Source organism: Canis lupus, chromosome 38, assembly GCF_011100685.1.
Source record: "Canis lupus familiaris isolate Mischka breed German Shepherd chromosome 38, alternate assembly UU_Cfam_GSD_1.0, whole genome shotgun sequence".
In the NCBI taxonomy this organism is placed as follows: domain Eukaryota; kingdom Metazoa; phylum Chordata; class Mammalia; order Carnivora; family Canidae; genus Canis; species Canis lupus.
The window spans coordinates 14,074,893-14,095,461 of NC_049259.1; the positions used below are offsets into that span (position 1 = coordinate 14,074,893).

A 20,569-nucleotide genomic window follows, 5' to 3' on the forward strand; every position below is an offset into this window, starting at 1 on the left:
CCAGCTTTGGCAACCTTAGGGCAGAATGGTGAGTGAAATATGGTCCCTATTTTCAAGGAGTCAACAATTTAGGAGGAAAGTGGTTAGAGCAGATTGCAGTAGCCCCCTGGAGAGGGTGCCAGGCAGAGGCTGGACTCAGTGGGGAGCTACCTGGAGGGAGCCAGGGGCACCTGCCAGAAGCTGCCTCAGGGAGGGGCTACCTGGAGGGAGGAGGGGCACCTGCCTGAAGCTGTCTCAGCGGGGAGCTACCTGGAGGGAGGCAGGTGCACCTGCCAGAAGCTGCCTCACGGGGGAGCTACCTGTAGGGACGCAGGGGCACCTGCCTGTGGCTGCCTCAGCGGGGAGCTACCCGGAGGGAGGCAGGTGCACCTGCCTGTGGCTGCCTCAGGGGGGAGCTACCTGGAGGGAGGCAGGTGCACCTGTGAGCCTGGCCCCAGCGGGGCGCTACCTGGAGGAGGCCGGAGTCGGCACAGCAGGTCGGCCGGGGCCAGGGCAGGGTCCACCGCGAACCCAGGGGGCCCTATTCGTTTTGCGGTTGGAGCCGCGGAAAGCGTTCGTCGCGGGGCTGGGACTCCGGGCTGAGGACGGCCGCGGCGTCGCGGCTTCGCGGTGTGGGTCCGCCGCTGCCCGCGGGCGGGGGGCACCTTCTCCATCCTCGTCCCGGACGCCGCCCGCGGGGCCCCGGGAGCGACACCCCGAAGCAGCACCGTCCGCTAGGGCGGCGCAGAGGCGCAGAGGCGCGCGGCTGCCGCGGGACCCCCCCCCCCCCCCCCCCCCGAAGCCCTTCCCGGCTGGAGCGGCGGCAGGTGCAGGTGCCCGCCCTGCCGTCCTCCCGCCGATCCCCGTCGCGGGCTCCAGCCCCGGAAGTCGGGCTGGAAGGCCCCGCCCCGGAACCTCCTGTGGCCGGAACCAAACGCCGAAGCTCCTTCGGTTGCCACCGGTCGCGGCCCCGACGGGTCGCTTCCGGTGGCGAGGAAACATGGCGGCGGCCGCTCGGGACTCACGTGTGGGTGCGGGGAAAAAGCTGAAAAATTCCCTAAAGAAGAAGCAGAGGAAGAAGATGCAAATGGTAGCCGGGGCAGTAGCTTCGGAGTTGGAAGACGAGGGCAAAGACGCTGCCGACGGTGGAGGTAACGCAGTAAGGTTGAGCTTTGGCCGCCGTGAAGAATGGCGGGGTTGAGTTCCCCCCGGGAAGCGGGGGACGCGGTGGGGTCGCGGCTGCTTTGATCTCGGGTGGCCTCGGAGGGGCGACCTTGGCCCCGTGAGGGAGCTGGGAGGTGCTGTTAAGGGAACGGATGCTCTTGGACTTCTAGTTCTTTAGTAGACGTTTTGGCCCTCGTTGTTAATGATTTTTTTTAAAAAAAGGATGAAACGGGTGGTGCTGACAGCCTCAAAAAGGAGGTTGCAGTGATAGAAGAGGAAAGGGGGGCGCGTATTTGAAGTTACAAGGGTGGGATAGGTTTTTAGGGAACGACGAGCAAAAGGCCCAAAGAGCGGGGAGAGGAGGGTGGTATCTTGTGTGGCAGGCGCGTGGCTCTGGCGGTCGGAGACCCGGAAAGAGGAGGACGTGCGAGGAGTGGGATGAATGTGAAGAGCCCGTCGATGTCTCAGAAGCGGCTGTTGAAAGGAAGGGAAGCTGTTTTGAGGCCTTGAGCCATGATGCGACCCTATGCTGCTCCCGGTACCCATCATTCTTGGCATTAGATTCCTAGGTTACAAGGAATTGCAGACGACCCCGCGGCCTCCGCTGGGCAGTTGCTGCTCCGTGGCACTAGCCAGAGCTTTATAACGGCCAGAGCTGTTCCTGCATGAGGCACCTCAGGTCCTGCGAGTTCCCTCCTTAAGATGGTGCAGTGGCCTCCCGTCTCAGGAACGTCCAGAGTCCTTAGGCTGCATGAGGTAGTAGCCTAGGTCGGTTTTTTTTTTTTTTTTTTTTTTTTCCTCTCTCATGGTTTTCTGCTCTGCCCCCTTACCAGCTGCTAACTGTGATCTAGCCACATCGATGTCGTTGGGGTCTGACACATCAAAACAGGCTCTCGTGCCAGTTTCAGCACTTAACTGGCTTTACTGCCTAGAGTATTTTTTTTTTTTTTAAGGATTTTATTTGTTTATTCATGAGAGACAGACAGAGAGGCGGAGACATAGGCAGAGGGAGAAGCAGGGAGCCCGACGTGGGACTGGATCCCAGGACCCCAGGATCACGCCCTGGCCCGAAGGCAGGTGCTCAACCGCTGGGCCACCCGGGCTGCTCCCCTAGAGTATTTTTCTTTCTTTCTTTTCTTTTTTTTTTTTTTATGATAGGCACACAGTGAGAGAGAGAAAGAGGCAGAGATACGGGTAGAGGGAGAAGCAGGCTCCATGCACCGGGAGCCTGACGTGGGATTCGATCCTGGGTCTCCAGGATCGCGCCCTGGGCCAAGGCAGGCGCCAAACCGCTGGGCCACCCGGGCTGCTCCCCTAGAGTATTTTTCAAATGCTTGCATGGCTTTCCCTCCCTGACTTCCTTCAATCTCAGACTCAGTGCTTTTATCTGCAAGACTGGACCGTGATCACCCTGATCGAATGTACCACCGCTGCCTCTCTTCTTGCCTCTCTACTTTCCCTTTTTGACTTAGCCTGCTTCATTTCTCTCAGTGTTTTCCAAATCATCCGACATGACATAATTGCTGTGTGTTTCTCCCAGCGGGGATGTTAAGTTCCCTAAGAGTAGAAATTGCTGTATCCCAGTATCTAAAACAGTGCCTACTGCATAGTGGATTTTAAGCAGAAATTTTAAGTAAATGAGTGGATAAACCTGGACTTCCAGAACCAAGAAGAAAAACTGTCATGTGCTCCTGCGGTTCCTAGGTAATTACAGTCCTCATCCCCTTCCTGGGGAGTTAAAGAAAACGGTCAATTTGCTGAGCAGGAATTAGAACTTCTGATTCTGATATTTCTTGAACTCAATAGGCTAGTTCAGTGGGGTTGTCAGAGAGAGAAAGAGTCCTACATTTGAAGCAAAATACCAGTACTGCTTACAAATTAGGTGGAAATTAGATTTCTCTCTTCAAGTACCAAATAACTCCAAAATTAGAGCTGTTCTGACTTTTCAGTGCATTATTGTCAATGCTGATTAGGTTCTAAGGTTCCCTTGCTATGATAGATCAGTTTCATTGTGGATTAAAGGTTCTGAATAATGTGGAAACCTAATTATCCAGTTTAGTTGGATAATTTACCCTGTGTTGAGGAACAAAGGATGAATAAATTTCTGCCCTAGAATTACAGTCTTAGGGAAGATAGATATTAAACACAGGACTGTAAAGGTAGTTATTACAGTCATGGTCCAATTAAAATGCTAAGAATGGAAACAAATCCATATCCTGTAGAACCCAGCTTAGGCATTGTTTTCTTCTGTCTTACACATATTACTCATAGTATGCTATGTTTTTATTTTACTTTGACATAGCTTCTCCTATAGATTCCCCAAATGCTGGAACTATGTCTTATTTGTTTTTCATAGGGCCTTCCTTGCACATTTTAGTATTAGGCAAATTTTCTTGTTGAATAAATGAATAAGGTGGCATTTCATCTAGGCCTTAGAAGGGTGAATAATTTTCTAAGTCATCCAGAGAAAAGCACATACTGTAACATATGCAGTCTTTTAAAATGCATGGGCTATTTAGGACACAATGAATTGTCTGCTGTGGCTCTAGCTTTTAAAGAAGTTATGGAAGTGAAACTGGGAACACAGGGTAAAGCCAGATTGTAAAGAATCTCGTGTGCCCTATGAAGGAGATTGACCTCTCCATTTGTAAGCAGTAGGGAGCTGTTGAGAACTTTTAAGGAAGAGAAAGACACGTGTTTATAAATACCACTGCTGGCTGAATGGTGACTGACATCGAATACCAGAACCATTGGTGGGCAGTTGCAAAACTGTTAGAGCTGGCACTAGTACAGGACTGTGAAGAAACAGAAGCTCTCCACTTGAAGTGTTTCTCAGAAGGAGTTTTCAAATAACCAACTTACAGAAAAACTTACAGAAAAACTAGTAGTACCATAAATTTTAGGTGTACTCTACTGTTAGAGGAATTAGATAATAATAGCTATATTTTTGAGCTTTTCTTTTTACTGTGTACTGTTTTAAGCTCCTCATATGTGTTTCATGTCAGTTAATTCTGATAACAACCCTGTGAGATAGATACTATTATTTTCATTTTACTTACGGGAAGCTAAGGTCCAAAGAGGTTATAATTTGCTCACCCCAGTACATAAGGTGAGCAGCAAGTTGATACATGACAACCATTATTGAAGTTTGGCTGTAATGCTATGCTCTTGACCACTCCCCTTTTTCTCTTCACTTTTCTGTATCCTTTAGGTTTGACTTTGTTTCCTCCATCCACTTTTTCCTTCAAGATTTAAGCTGTACCTCTGCAATAGAGGTAAATTATGAAAGGCCTTTTATTTAGTAAATTCAATAATGTGGGTCCACTGGTTATAAGATGAGACATCTTCCTTTTGTTTAATCCAGAATTTGTTGTTTAATATAAGAATACTGTTTTCCTCTCATGAAATCAGTTATTTCTGGAAAGGTGATCAATGGAAACCATTTTTGTAGTTCAGAATTTGTGTATGTGTGGCCTTGGTAGAACTAATAAGTTTTCAGAAAATTTCAGATAATGGATGCCAAGAAACTGTAAAGGCAGAAGATTAAATCTGGTTCAGACACATCAATGAATCAGTGTGCAAATTATAGGCTTATTAGTAAGTGAAGTGTACTGGCTCATTTTATCAGGAAATTAAATCAGACAGAGGCTTCTTTTTGAATTTTAATTGGATCCTAAAAAATTGTTAGGGATGTGCCTTATCATATGAACCATTTGAAAGCAAATTCTTTTCTCAAAATACTACCTAAATTTCATAGAAAACACACAGGTTTAACCCATGCATTGTTTGAACTTTTCCTCTTGGCTTTAGTTTGACACATTATATAAGAAAGGTAAAAACTTATGCTTTTACAAGTGTAAAACATTGAAGTATTATTTGTCAAATTTTGCAAAATTTCCTAGTTCATTAAGAAAGACTTTGTCAGCTTTGGTAACAGTTGTATTCAGAATTTGGCGTAGAACCTGATACATGGTATAGTATTCAATATCCATTTGGTCATTTAATCAATTGGAGATTTCTCTTAACTGTGATTTTTGTACTTTTCCCATATACTAGGTATTGTTGAGGGTAAAATTAACAGAACTTGTATATAGTGTAAACTTAATGATAGTAAAATGGTTCAGACTGAATGTTAACAAATTTTAATACTCTTCAACTGGGTTTGAAATTTGGTCATAGTAATATCACCGATGATCAGGAATCAGATACGTGGAAAGTAAAATGCTACAGCCAGCATTTCAGTACCAGATAAATTATAAAGGAGATGATAACACTTCTATCTGAGCTAACCTTGAACTGCTCAGATTTATTGAACTGATACCTTGTTGCATGTTTGATACAATGTGTAGTTGGTTCTTAAGTTTGTATTTTTAAAACACAGGCACACATAGCCTACCTAGTCAGTAAATCAGCTCAGGTGAGGAAGTAAGAACAGTGGTTGGTATCAAGTATTATAAAGGAGTGGTTGATAACTCTACTTCTGAGTTATCCTTGAACTACTCAGATTTATTGAATTGATGCAGTGTTGAAGGTTTAGACATAATGTTAACTGTTTCTTAAGCTTGTAGTCTTAAAAAAAAAAAAAGTTTCTGTAGTCAATAAATCAACCCAGGTGAAAAAAGCCTTGGTCATTATCCAGTGCCATGATATGATCAACCTCTCCCTCATAACACATGCCCATATGACTATAAACTGATAGAGAAGAATAGTAATTTCATGTTTCTGAATCGTTCTGTTCACATACATGAAAAATGGCCATATGCTTCTAACACAAGACTTGATAACGATCTAGTTTAGAAGGTTCTAGGAACTATCGCTTCATTTTTGATAAACTACAAAGCTGTATTTTAGATATAAAACCCAGCAGATAAATGTGCTTTTCATCAAACTGTAGCTTATAGTCTCCATCATTTAAGTTACTTAAAAAGGAACATGTCTAAGAAATGAAATATATCATAGTCCTACTTGAGTGGTTTAGCAATTTATAGGACAGACTCTGGAAACAGACTACTTCCAGGCTCTATGGTTTGGCTTGCCTAGATAGCACATGTAACCACATCTTTTAATTTGTCTCCTAGTGGCACTTTAATTTTAATTTTGGTTGTTTTATGGAAAGGTGGGTTGACTTCATTTTTTTCAAAGGTACATGTTTTAAAACTTTTTTTAAACATCAATTTTGAATATTCTAAGTTTATTTTTTTTAAGGTGTATTTATTTGTTTTAGAGAGAGCGAGCATGAGTAGGAAGGGCAGAGGGAGAGGGAGAGAGAATCTCAAGCAGACTGTGCTGAGCATGGAGCCTGACATGGGGCTCCATCTCACAACCCTGAGATCATGACCTCAGCTAAAACCAAGAGTTGGACATTCACCCTGGCACCCCAGAATATTCTAAATTTAGTAGTAATGGGCAGGAAAGATGATGTGGCTTGAGCAGAACAAATAATTTGCAATTGGAGTGGGGCACAGTAGTTTCAAAGCTCTTGATAACTAGGGCAATGGGCAGTCTTAGGCAAAAGTAGAATGGGGGTGAGGAATGGGCTCTTCTGGTTCACTGAGTCTTACATAGAAATGTCTTTTTAATTCAGGTTTTCTTAAACTAGTGAATATTTTCTGCATCAACTCAGTGCATGTTAGACTGAGTTGAATCTTTTTTTTTTTTTAAAGATACCACCAATGAGTTTTATTTTATTTTATTATTATTTTTTAAGATTTTTTTTAGTTATTCATGAGAGACACCCAGAGAGAGAGGAGGAGACACAGGCAGAGGAAAAAGAAGGCTCCATGTAGGGAGCCCGACATGGGACTAGATTCCGAGTCTCCAGGATCACGCCTCGGGCCAAAGGCGGCGCTAAACCGTTGAGCCACCCGGGCTGCCCAAAAGATGTTTTAAATAGTAGCTTGCTATAAATACATGTTAGCTATTGTCAATATTTTAGAATACTTTGAAAAGTTGTGGGACACGGGGTGCCTTGCTGGCTCAGTAGGTAGAGCACGTGACTCCTGATCTTGGGATAGTGAGTTCAACCCCCACATTGGGTGTAGAGTTTACTTAAAAAAATTGTGGGATAGTAATATTGATTAGTTCCAAAATCAAAGTTAGCCTGCCTGCAGGCTATAATTCAGACTGTCGGTAGAATTACAGTGGAAGTGAAACTCATTTTACCCCCTCTGTTTTTGCCACCCTTTGGTAGTCTTTTGTGATCTCCCATCCCTGGGAGATCTGTCTTCCAGGTTCTCAGCATCCTTGTCTGTCCATTGGTTACCCTCGGCCATTTATTTCATGCCTGCTAGGTATTACGTCTGCGTTAAGTGCTTTTCATGTGTTACCTGATTTAATCCTCACAACAACCCAGCGAGGTAGATTCTATTTTCATGCCTATTTTGCTGCAAAGACAGAGACAAAGAGTTAGGTAACTCACTCAAGCTAATAATGTTGGAAAGTAATGGAACCAGGACATAATGCCACCTTGTCTAATTTTATAATCTGATCTCTTCACCCTTGTGCTGTGACTTGCTAGTCCTCTAAAGCTTCCCATTCAGCACATCACATGTCCTGCAAATTCCAGCTACCTCTAAGAGGTATTTCTTCTTTATTCATTTCTCTTCCATAACCACGTTAAAATTCTAATTGTGTGTGTCTATGTGTGTGGTATGTGATCAGCACTTAAATGTTTACTATGGGCTAGGCAGTCTTTTAAGAACTTAAATATATATTAATCCATTTAATTATCACAAAACCACAATGAAGTTGATACTATTTTATTGCCATTTTTACAGATGGGAATTTTGTATCTGAGTTGAGATTGAATTCAGGCAGCCTTGATGTCTGTGTTCATCCTACTACTAGCTGATCTCTACTAAGTTTTTATGAGGCATTCCGTTTGATTTAGGGTAAGTCTAAAGGTGTGAAGTAACTTAAATGTTAAACAATAACCTTAATGCTCCTAGATGGTATTTGTATTTTAAAAGAACACCCTTCTTAATCTAATAGAGAAACTTTTTAAACATAAGGGCCAACGATAAGTATCAAGAGGAAAAAAAAACACTAGCAGTTTGGCCTGTTACTGTAAACACACACCTTTAGTGTGGTGATTTTAAACCGCTTGGTTTTAATTTGGGGGCTAATGTGCATATTTGATTTCTCAGATCATAAATCAGACTAACTTTTTTATAAACAAGCCAGCTTTTTATACTCAGTTCTTACTATCCAGTTTCCAGATCTAGTTTCAAACAGTCTGAACTTCTTGTCATTTCATAAGCATCTCACCTTCTTTAACATTCCCATGCCTTTGGACATACTACTTTATTCTGCTTGGAATGCCCATAATAAGGATCATAATAATTTTAATTTTTATACAGGGCATTGACTCAGATCTAGGAAGTTTTTGGTTCTAGATTTGGTGATCATGCCCCCTGCCTCTTTTAGTTCACTTGGGTTGTGGAATCTTACTTCTTTGACCTCCTCCCTTCTTTTGTTAATTCAACCCTCGCTTTACCTAAGAAAAAACTTTAACACCATTTTTGTAAAAGATACTCCCAGTCACCATTTCTTCATTGCCATTTTTTTTTCTCTTTTTCCAGAAGAGCACTTACAAATTTTACATATTGTAAAACCAAATTTTCTGGTTGGTTAACTGATCTACCCTGCTAAACATATGACTTCTTCAAGGAGAGAAACCTAGACTTAAATTTTTCATTTTCCCCTTCACCATTTCCCCTTTACCATCAATAAAGTTTTCTTAAAACTTTATCCCACATTCCAGCCAACATTAACCATATCTGGGATCTGAGACAGGTGGTAAATTTGAAAGGGAGCTGGAAGTTTGGGGAAAAGGCAGTAGGAGATGGGAAATGCTGATGTCTACCTCAGAACCTTGGAAGTCTAACCTTGCCCTGCCAATATGATAGCTGATAGCCACTAGCCATGTATGGCTCTTTTTTTTTTTTTTTTTTTTTAAAGTAGACTCTACACTCAGCATGGAACCCAACGTGGGGCTTGAACTCAGGACCCTGAGATCAAGAATCAGACATTTAACTAACTGAGTCATCCACCTGTCCCTACATGTGGCTTTTTAAATTTAAAGTAATTAAAATGAAAAATTTGGTTCCTCAGTTGTACTAGCTGCATTTGAAGCATTCATAAGGCTCTGATGCCCACTGGCTAGTGATCAGCTTTGATAATAGAACATTCCGTGAATGCGGAAAGTTACATTGGAACCTTTAGTTATTGCTTCCAGTAAGCATTCTTTTTAGCCCTCCCTTAATTTCCAGATTCTAAAAATAGAATGCAAACTTACAGTTAATATTTAAGATAATACAAAAGATTTCAAAGGAATTTTTTACTTATCTGGTGCCCTGAATAGGGGCACTTAACTTCCGTTGTTAAAGATCAATTAGAAAATTAAAAACAAGGCAAAACTCATCTTCATAAATTACAGTAAAACTTTAAGAACCAGTTTTGCTTTCTGATTTGTTTCATCTTTGGTACCCTAGACGTAAATCCTGGCTTTTGGTATGCTAGAGGACCTCATTATGTTGGTATTTTTTATTTATATAAAATGTGATCATTTCTATTTGCAATGAATGCCAGGCACCTCTGAGCTAGAACATCTTAAATCAAATCAAACAAAAATTATGAATTTAGTGAATTCTTTTCAAATTTTTTAAATTGGTTTGTACAGGTTGTATGAAATGGTGTTGTAAGACTTTTCATGGATTCATTGTGTGCTTATAATATGCATATTGTGGTAATCAGTCTGGGTAAGAAACACCAAGGAAAAGAGACAGAGTTTGGAAGTTGATATTGGGGTAGCTCTTAACAGTCCTCATATCTCCTGGCTGCCTTTGCAATGCAACTGAGAAGCTGAAATTGTTGCCGTTTGTGTGTGAGTGCATCAGGACAAAACACTAGATGTCAGTATTGTAGTTTTGACATTTTATCCAGGGCTGGTAAAGTCTTCTGTTTTTAATCACCCTGGTATTCTTCATTCACACAAACATTTAAGCCATTATGCCTCTTTACATTTTTAGATAAATTCTTACTAGAAGAAGCACTTGTCAGTTGTTTATTTTGTTATAAATACCTGTGCAATGCTAGTGACTCTGAGGAATAAAACATGTATAATATTAACATATTTATTTTTCAAGTAATTACATTCTCCAAACTTTGTTTCTTAGTGTACTTTCCAGGAAACACTGATCAAAGGGATGCTTCTGAGAGAAAAATTGTGTGACTCTGAAATCTGGTACATAGTAGACACTCAGATTCATTGAATTGAATGGTAGTACTAACAGCTTTTGTTTGGCAAAATCTAGATACTTTCAGAAATACTTTATGAGGGATGCCCGGGTGGCTCAGTGGTTGAGCGTCTGCCTTTGGCTCAGGGCGTGATCCTGAGATCAGGACGGGATCGAGTCCCACATCGGGCTCCCTGCGTGGAGCCTGCTTCTCTCTCTGCCTGTGTCTCTGCCTCTGTGTGTGTGTGTGTGTGTGTGTGTGTGTGTCATGAATAAATAAAATCTTAAAAAAACAATAAAAGTATTTTATGAATAATAAAGTTCTTTAAGTCACCTTAATTTACATGTCAAAGCCTAGAATCACATGTCCTCAGGTTTCTCAAATTTACCCAGCATGCAGGATACAGAGAAGCCTTCAGATTAAGTATATGGCAGGGATCCCTGGGTGGTGCAGCGGTTTAGCGCCTGCCTTTGGCCCAGGGCGCGATACTGGAGACCCAGGATCGAATCCCACATCGGGCTCCCGGTGCATGGAGCCTGCTTCTCCCTCTGCCTATGTCTCTGCCTCTCTCTCTCTCTCTGTGTGACTATCATAAAAAAAGAAAAAAAAAGATTAAGTATATGGCAAATGATTTTCTGTTTAAAACTTTTTTCCTTCTTATTAAGAAATGTGCAGCACATTAGGGCAGTGGAATTATTAGCAATTTCTTTTATTATTTCCTTTACTTTTTTTTATTTTTTTAATTTTTATTTATTTATGATAGTCACAGAGAGAGACATTCAGACATTAACAGCCGACTATACAGTCAGCTTCTGTCATTTTGGTCATGGCAATAAACTGAATTAAGGGGCAGAAGGTTGAAATGTTAAAAGCAGAATATGCACATTTCATTGGAATTAAGGAAGAAAGGGGACCTTAGAGCTGAGGAGCAGGTGCATGATTCTGAAGTAACAACAACAACAACAAAAGCAGACTTCTCAGATGTAAAAACAGGTTCTGGTTGTGATGCTTAGTTTTGGTATGGGCCGATGGACCCAGCACATACTCCCAGAAATGCAGTGCTTTGTTAGCTCCTCTTCTGCTTTATTAAGAAATGTTCCAAGTTCCTAAGCTATTGGATGATTTTCTTCTTTGAGGTAATTCCTAATAAGTTCCATAGTCTTCTGAAGAACAAAACAGAAGCTGTCCAGAAGGCTCTGGGTCATATAGGTGTATGCAGACTGTGCTGGCTGCTTGTCTCTTGTTGGTCAAGTACAGTGAACTTCATAAGTTGAGAAAGGCCACAAAACTTAAGCTACAAAATCTCAATGAGTTGATTTTCAAGCAAGGCCATGGACTTAGACTCTTATTTCTAACAAGCTGCTGACCCCAGCTATTTTAACCTTGTAAGATGAACTAGCTGGCAAATAACCTGTATATGATTTTTTTTTATGAAGCTTCTTTTTTTTTTTTTTTAAAGATTTATTTATTCATGATAGACAGAGAGAGAGGCAGAGACACAGGAGGAGGGACAAGCAGGCCCATGCCAGGAGCCTGACGTGGGACTCGATCCCGGGACTCCAGGATCGCGCCCCGGGCCAAAGGCAGACACGAAACTGCTGAGCCACCCAGGGATCCCTATGCTTGCTTTTTTTTTTTTTTTTTTTCAGATGTTTTGCAGGATAAAATTCCAACAGTATGCTTTTGTATCTGCAAGACCTTGATATTGTCATTGAGTCACACAGCAGTGCAGTTGAATCTTCAGTATCTTGGGCAAATACTGCTTTATTAGATTGTTTTTTTCAGAAATGTTAAACACCTAATTTTATAATGTTAAAAGCAAATTTTATAAAAGGCTAGGTTTTGTTTATTTGTCTTTAGATCTTTCTACACATAAATTCAGAATTTTAAATATCTGGATCAAATCTCCAGAGAAGTTATTCTGACTTCTCTGTACCATGGAGATGTTGTACCGTTCGTTTCCTTGATGGATTAAATTTTTTTGTTAATCATTTAAAATTTTCATTAGTCACTTTAAGTAGTTTAATGACACAATTAAGGCCCATGGACTTGACCACACCCTACACTGTTCCACGTTGCTATCTGCAGCTCCCTTGACAGTAGGTGGTGATGTGGGCTGTTAGATTTGTTTCTGCTACCAGGGTCTTGGGTGCTGAAGCCCAGCATGGCTGAGCCAGGTCTTTGGGGGCTGATGGCAGGATGAAGGGCCCTTTTGCTCTCTGCTATTACTGCAGCCGTGGGACTCGCAAAATTCCCTCTTGTGGAAATGGAGATAGATGGAGAACTGTTAGCTTTATGAAGGGTCCTGGGGTTTCTGGCATACCTTTGACAGCCTCTTCCTCCAGTGTTAAAGTTTAATTGGTTTCTACTCTTAGGTTCTGCAAGAAGCTGTGGATTGGAAAAGGATCACTTTTCTTCAGATGAAGCAGTGGAAGCTGACAATGAAGATGAAGTTGAACCCTATGGCAATGGAAATGAAAATGCCGCAGAAGCTAGTGTTGGAACTGACATGGGCTGGGCAGATGCCATGGCTAAAATTCTTAACAGAAAAACTCCTAAAAGTAAACCCAGTATTCTGGTAAAAAACCGAGAGCTGGAAAAGGAAAAAGAAAAGTTAAAGCAAGAGAGACTGGAGAAGAGGAAACAGGTGTGTTTTACCAGTGTCTTGTGGATTAGATTGTTTGCCTCGTCTAGTTCCTGCCTGTACCAAATTGTTCCTGGCTGTGTTTGTCTAATTAACATTCCAGGTTTTAATCTGCTTTTTATGTAAGGGATGAATAACCAAGGTTTTGTTCAGAAACCTAGCCTAAATTACTCCATTGAGCATGTTTGCTTTTTTTAAAAAAAGATTTTATTTATTTATTCATGAGAGATGCAGAGAGAGAGAGACAGAGAGGCAGAGACACAGAGACACAGAGACACAGGCAGAGGGAGAAGCAGGCTCCACGCAGGGAGCCTGACATGGGACTCCATCCTGGGATTCCAGGATCACGCCCTGAGCCGAAGGCAGATACGCTATTAACCACTGAGCCACCGGGGCTCCCAGCATGTTTGCTTTTTAATCACCTACGTAAACAAATAGAAATTAAACTCCAGAGAAATTTATCCTTTTAAAATCAAGAAAATTATACATTTGGCAGTGGCTCTTGGATCTAAATATTTCACTCAGTTTAGCTTCCATATGCTGACATTATTAGATTCTGAACCAATAGAATGTTATTTACTTTTTACTAAAAACCTACTTTGTAGGTTGATATTCTCATTTTACTCTAAGATAAGATTTGTCTCTAAATCTTACTGATAGCTTTTCAACTGAAAGTTTGAATTTTTATTATCTGGCAAAAGGTGAAATAAGCTTTAAAAATATCATGATCCTTAATTATCTCTAGTCACAATGTTCTAGTGAAAGTAGGAATGTTTTCAAGCCAAGAAAAATGAGTCTCTGACTGCTCTAGGCCAATCCTTTGAGTGCTAGAGATGGTACTGTTCACATAATGATGAAAACACACATGTTGATACCAGAAACAGGACAAAGGCGCTACAAACACTCTTACATATTTCTAAGTAGATTCTTTGCAAATTATCAGTTTTTTTTTTTTTTACTGTTAAATATTATCAGTTTCCAGAATATCAAGTACTTGTTTCTAATAAGTTTAATAAATATCAGGTACTTATTCCGAATAAGTCCTAAGTATAAAAATTATTTCAGAGTTAAAAAGTATTTTGGGATCATGCATGTCTTGAGTACTACAGACAATTAAGACTCAACCGTTTTAGACTTAAAAGTAAGATTTTTAAATTTCTGGCAAAATCTGATAGTGAATTTCATGACAGTTAAAGTAAATTATCTGCTTTGAGGAGGAATCTATTTTTTTAGAAAGGAATCAGGCTAATCTTTATAGTGAGAGCAAGAATTTTGTTTGACTGTGATTAGACATTTTCATTAATACAAAGTAAGAGATTAGGTGGATGAAGAAAAGGAATAGATAAAAGGAGATTTTTTTTAATTAATTAATTAATTAATATTATTTATTTATTTATTTATGATAGTCACACACAGAGAGAGAGAGAGAGAGGCAGAGACACAGGCAGAGGGAGAAGCAGGCTCCATGCACCGGGAGCCCGACGTGGGATTCAATTCTGGGTCTCCAGGATCGCGCCCCTGGGCCAAAGGCAGGCGCCAAACCGCTGCGCCACCCAGGGATCCCAAAAGGAGATTTTCTTCCTACTGATTCTTACTACTGCTTTTGATACTCACTAGCTTCCTGGTGATCAGTTGATCATATTCAGTGTATTTGATTGTAGGTGATATGTTGGCCCGAGGCAGCAGTATATACTGATGTGGTGTATTGATGTGTAAAGTCAGGTGCCTGGGACCAGAGTACTACTGGATACAATGCTATTATTTTAAAAGCTAATATAAATTCTTAATAATTCTGACTTATTGGGAAAGATTTTCTTAAACATAAATAAGTATTTAAACTTGTGGTTATCAAAGATAGTAGTTTGGGGTCTTCCTGATGCTTACCTCTGATGATCTGGTGGTAGCAGGTCAAGTATGTAGCTCTCTCACACCCTACCTTGTCCTGCCTGGCTCAGTGTCCTGGCAGCTTTCCAGGCCCCTGCTGTCAGAGAGCCTGACAAAAACTCACTTTGTGCTTCTCACATGACATGCTGAGTGCTAACCACAGGCCGGCCCCCTGAGCTGAACCCCTAAAAGTATGGGGTTTTTTCAGTCCCGGTGACAAACTAAGCCAGAATGATTTATTACCTTTGTCCTTTCACAGAGTATCATATCAAAGTATGCTGCACTTTCAAAAATGCCTAATATTCTTTCACATAACAATATTTATAACACAGCTTGATAAGAAGCGAGAATGGGAAATGATGTGCAGAGTAAAGCCAGATGTTGTCAAAGACAAAGAAACAGAGAGAAATCTTCAGAGAATTGCAACAAGGTAAGACTGTTTTTACCCTTTAAAAAATAAGTATAATAAAGCTTTGATAGTGATCCATTTCTGACTATATCTGATCCTTAAGCTCAGCCTTCTCAGAGCCAAGTGGTTTATATCAAAACCTGCCTATTTAATACTGAATTCAACCAAAGATTTCGCAGATCTCATGAGGCAAGAGTATAACATCCTTTGTATATTTGGTTTGAACCTATTGCAGATCGTATTGTTTTTGTAATCACAAGAGCAGTGTAATTAGATGTGCATTTCTCTTATGGTAGTTGTCTGAATTTATGGCGATAGATGATCATTTTTGTTATGTTGTACTTAGGTCATAACGAATTATGTGTTACAGCAGCTTTATGCTGTCCTTTCACTCTGCATTTTTTTTTTTTAATCACTGATACCAAATGTTTATTTGATACCCTCTGTGTCCAGAGATAAATAGAATCTGGTGGCTGCCAGGTGGTCCTTGTCTACTCACCTGTAGGAACTACAGTCTTCTTTGAGACTAGAGGTATGTCCGGTGTGTTGGGCACTACAGCAGGAGATTGTCAGGGGAGTTGGGGAAGACTTCACAGAGGAGAGAACATTTGAGCTGCTACTTCAAGAATATAGCAGTTATATTTAGCGGAATTATTTTTGATTATCTAGTTCCTTACACTATGTGGGTCATTTTTTAATTCATATTGGAGTTCTACAGTGAGATAGAGCCAGACCGCTAGGTTCAAATCCCAGCACTGACTTATTACCTGTGTGTCCTTGCTCATGCTACCTAATTTTTCTGTCTCAGTTTATTTATCTATAAAAATAGTAGAATATTGTATTTACCCTGCAGGATTTCTCTGAGAATTAAATAAATTAAAAACATATAAAGATTTTAGAAAAGTGCATGGTTGGTGCATGAGAGTAAGTGCCTTCTTAAATTTTATATCTGAGGCACCTCCTTTTCCTCACTTTGGTCCCAGCCCTGCTCTTAAGGGTATGGAATTTTACACTCCTTATAAGCTAATAAGCTAGCCTGTTAGTTTTCTGGATACTGCCAGAAGACCAGAGACTTCTGGGTCAGAGACAAACGACCTTATTACTCTTGGGAAAGCAGTAGCCAGAGCATCACATTTCCACTGGTTCTCTGTATCCCTCAGTGGTAACATAGATGTCCAGTATGGATGCTTGAGCGTGCAGTGGGTAGTGTTACAGAAGATACTGTACTTGGAAATCTCCTGCTTTTATGGTGAATGGTAACAAGCCCGCTTTCTGTTGGCGGGGGGTAGATGTTACTTCATCACTCAAGGTTGCGTCCTACAAACCCTACTCTCAGAAATACCCTGTGTAAAGAACAGTCAGGGCCTTGCATCCTTGAAAAACCTAGCAAGAATGTGCAGGGATACTCAGGGCGCATGGCAGAGTGCCTCTCCTGGTGATAGAATTAGAGCTCGAAAGGATGGTAATGCTTTAAGTCAGTGTTGTCCAATAGAAATATAATGGGAACCATATATATAATGTAAAACTTTTTGGTGGACACATTGAATACAGAAAAAAAAAAAAGAGGGAGAGATGAGATTTATTGTCCTAATGCATTTTATTTAACCCAAGATAATCAAAGTATTATTATTTTGTCATATAATCAATATAAAACAATTATTAAGGGATTAATAAGGGATCCCTGGGTGGCGCAGCGGTTTAGCGCCTGCCTTTGGCCCAGGGCGTGATCCTGGAGACCCGGGATCAAATCCCACGTCGGGTTCCCGGTGCATGGAGCCTGCTTCTCCCTCTGCCTATGTCTCTGCCTCTCTTTCTCTCTCTCTCTCTCTCTCTCTCTCTCTCTCTGTGACTATCATAAATAAATAAAAATTAAAAAAGAGAGAGATTAATAAGATTAATAACAATTAAGAGATTTTAAAATTCTCTTTTTTCATATTAAGTCTTCAGAATTCAGTGTGTATTTTCAACCTGGAGCATATTGCAATTTGGAACAACCAGCCACATTTCATGGCTCACTAGCTACATGTGGCTCATGGCTACCGTAATGGATGCTGGAGGTCTTAATCTTCAGAATTCTTCTTGGAATGAACTTAACTATAGAACAAAGTATTTATTTCATTTTAAAATAGGATTTTAAGATTAGTTTTATAAGAGTTGCAGATAATATAACTTCTTTATAAACTACTTGAGTATTATTTTTCCCATTTATAGATGAAATTGAAATCTAGAAAACCTTTCCTAGAGTCAGATGGTTAGGCAGCTAACTGTAGAGGCCATTTTCTTTCCACTACATTGTGATGCCTTCAGTTATTATGTAATTATATTTTGAGAAATAGGTGTTTGTGTTAAAAATAGTTTTTCATTCTAATTGCACAAAAGTTGATTTAGAAAGATGAAAGCTGTGAAGAAAAATCACATATCAGTCCACATATATTTATTCTTTATTCAGAAATTTGTATTCATTCATTGAAATGTATGTTCATTTTTTTCAGATTCACTTCTTTTCATTTGAGTGCCTATTAAATGCTTGCCTCTTTCCTAAGCAGTAAAAACCTATTGTTCTTATCCTCATGACTTGTATTCTAGTGTAACTGTTACTTAACTGTGTTGTTCTGGTCATATTATATTCTCTAGGGGTGTGGTACAGTTATTTAATGCTGTACAGAAGCATCAAAAGAATGTTGATGAAAAGGTTAAAGAAGCTGGAAGCTCTATTAGAAAACGTGCTAAGTTGATATCAACTGTTTCCAAGAAAGATTTCATCAGTGTTCTGAGAGGAATGGATGCAAGTACAAGTGAAAAAAGTTCGACTGGAAAGAACTTGAAAGCCAAACAGGTAAGACTTTTATATAGGATTCAGTGCATCAGACTTTTAGCTCTTAGAGTAATGTTTTGGGGTGAAACAGCACACTATAAATTTAAAGGTTTGGATTCTTAAGTTTCATGGTGATTTATTCAGTATGTATGGAGGTTGCCAGTTATAGGTGACATACATACCCCTGCTGTGAGTACTCAGGAACCACAATTTATCTATAAATTGACAAATTTATAGATAAATTATCTAAAACCACAGATTTATCTATAAATCTTTTAGAGATATTGGATCTCTACCATCTGAAATCCTGTCTTTTGTGCACTTTGGAGAATAGAAACCTAAGTGAGGGATACAGCTTCAACCCGCAGCTTTTAACCCACAGAGGTAATTGTGGTGGCTTGTAATTTCTAAAATAGGAAGGATCAGAGCCTTGGGGAACATGGTGGAAGGTCATCTTTTGCACTGAGGCTGCTTGGTGATGTTTGACTGGTTGGAAGCGATAGCGTGTAAATACTCTTCGTGGTCTTTGGCATGGTAACTTTGCTTCTCCACTCCTTTTGACCTGTGGACTCCAATAGTTGCCTTTCTAAAGGTACCAGGTGAAAAGTTCTGAAATGTGCTTTACTCTCAAAAGGGCTGTTTTGTTTTGTTTTTTAATTAAAGCAAAGTGCTGGTGTGTTTGATGGCTTAATTTCTATTGCCAACAAAAAGTACTTCAGTCAGGAAACAGGAGTCCTCTGTTGTAAGTTTTTTGTTTGTCTTTGGTTTGCCAGTTAAAACTGGCAAGAAGAGCATTTAGGAATTTCATGCTAGCCTAGGGCTGAAGTATTTTTCAAGTTCTTTGATTAAGTTGCCATTTTACGTAAATTTGACAAAAGTTTTCTAAGGTATTTTAACTTTGTCTATCTCTTGCATATTAAAGGACCCAAATTGGTTTTTTGTTGTTGTTGTTGTTTATTTATTCAAATTTTTTTCATTCAAAAATTTTACGTATTTATTTGAGAGGGAGAGAGAGAGTGAGAGCACGAGCAGGGTGGAGAGGGAGAATTTAGTCGCCGCTGCCACCCTCTCTCGCCCCCCAACAGGGAGCTGGTCTCGGGGCTCTATCCTAGGACCTGGGTTCTTGACCTGAGCTGAAGGCAGATGTTTAACTGACTAAGCAACCCAGGCACCCCTCCCCCCAAATTGTTTTTTAATTATATATATAATACGAAGCTTACTGGTACTGCTGTTTTAAAGTGTCAGGATTAATTATAAACACATGACTACTATGTTTGGGGATTACTTTTTTAGTTAAAAAAATCTAACCTGCTGTGTTCTCATGAGGGACATTTTACTCCAAAAATTGGAGAAAGATCCAGCATCATTGAATGAGAAAGAGCTAGTGGGAAGATGGAAAAAGACTTACTATTTTTTTCTTTTTTCTGTTCGCTTTGGAATGATTTTTAATAGAAGCATTTGCTTTAGGATTATTTTTTCATGAGTTATGAAAATCATGAGCATGGGTTCTTTCCAATACCATTGTTGCCTTTATTACTTACCATTCATACTTTTGCCCCTGACTATTTTTGTTTCTACTTCATTGTCAAACCAAAGCAGCTTTGCTCTAAAACTAATTTGTCTCTAGAACTTCTTATCCCATACTAACAATATCTTGGAACATTTCCTTTAAAAATGCTGCTTTCACTTTGATTTCATGTTTATGGAAAAACAGCCAGACTCATTCTATCTATCTATCTATCTATCTATCTATCTATCTATCTATTTATTTATTTGACTGGGCTTGGTTTTACATCTGAATAATATAAACGTACTAAAATATGTATAATTGGATCAGTTATTAATATCAAGAATATTTCCTATTTGTACCTGGTGTTATTCTTTTATCTTTTAAAGTCTTACAATTCAGATAGATAGATTACTTCAAGTAAATAAGTAAACAAGATTTAAAAATTCTGAATTAGTATGTCTACACTGCCTGTTATCATCAGTTATATTAGGTACAGTAAGAGGTAAATTAAGTGGCTGCCCTATTTGGGGGGGGATTTTAATGTAACTGTAATATTCATGTAGGACATAGATCATTAAACTTGTGTGAGTTACTTGGACTAAGTGCACTTGTAAAGCAATTGAAGAGAAGGAGGGAAAGTAAAAGTGGGAATAACGTGCCAAAACACTATTCAGAAATAAGACATAGATTAATGAAATGGATAAAGAAGGATATTAATTAAGTAGAAAATAAAATTTTCCTTTTTTCTCATATCTTACTTCTTCCTAGCACCATTGCTATTGCACCTTTTCTTCAAAGATGCTCTTTCCCTTCTCAGACAATTGGACAGAACAACTTTTAGGAAAATTCTCATTGCCCCTTTCCTGGGCATAATGGGTCAGAGCGTAGCCTTTTTATCTTGTATTCCTAATATTATGAAATCTTTAC

At 39.9% G+C, this 20,569-nt stretch overlaps 1 protein-coding gene across 1 annotated transcript in view; it reads left to right on the plus strand.

The window, feature by feature from the left end:
- Positions 1-926: 926 nt before the first annotated feature.
- RRP15 (ribosomal RNA processing 15 homolog) overlaps positions 927-20,569 on the plus strand; it is a 45,738-nt gene continuing 26,095 nt past the window's right edge. Inside the window, exons 1-4 of the mRNA XM_038586164.1 lie at positions 927-1,130; positions 12,756-13,027; positions 15,241-15,338; positions 17,952-18,153. Of these exons, the coding sequence (XP_038442092.1) occupies positions 980-1,130; positions 12,756-13,027; positions 15,241-15,338; positions 17,952-18,153 (723 nt within the window). The 5' untranslated portion in view covers positions 927-979. The remainder of the gene's footprint in view (positions 1,131-12,755; positions 13,028-15,240; positions 15,339-17,951; positions 18,154-20,569) is intronic.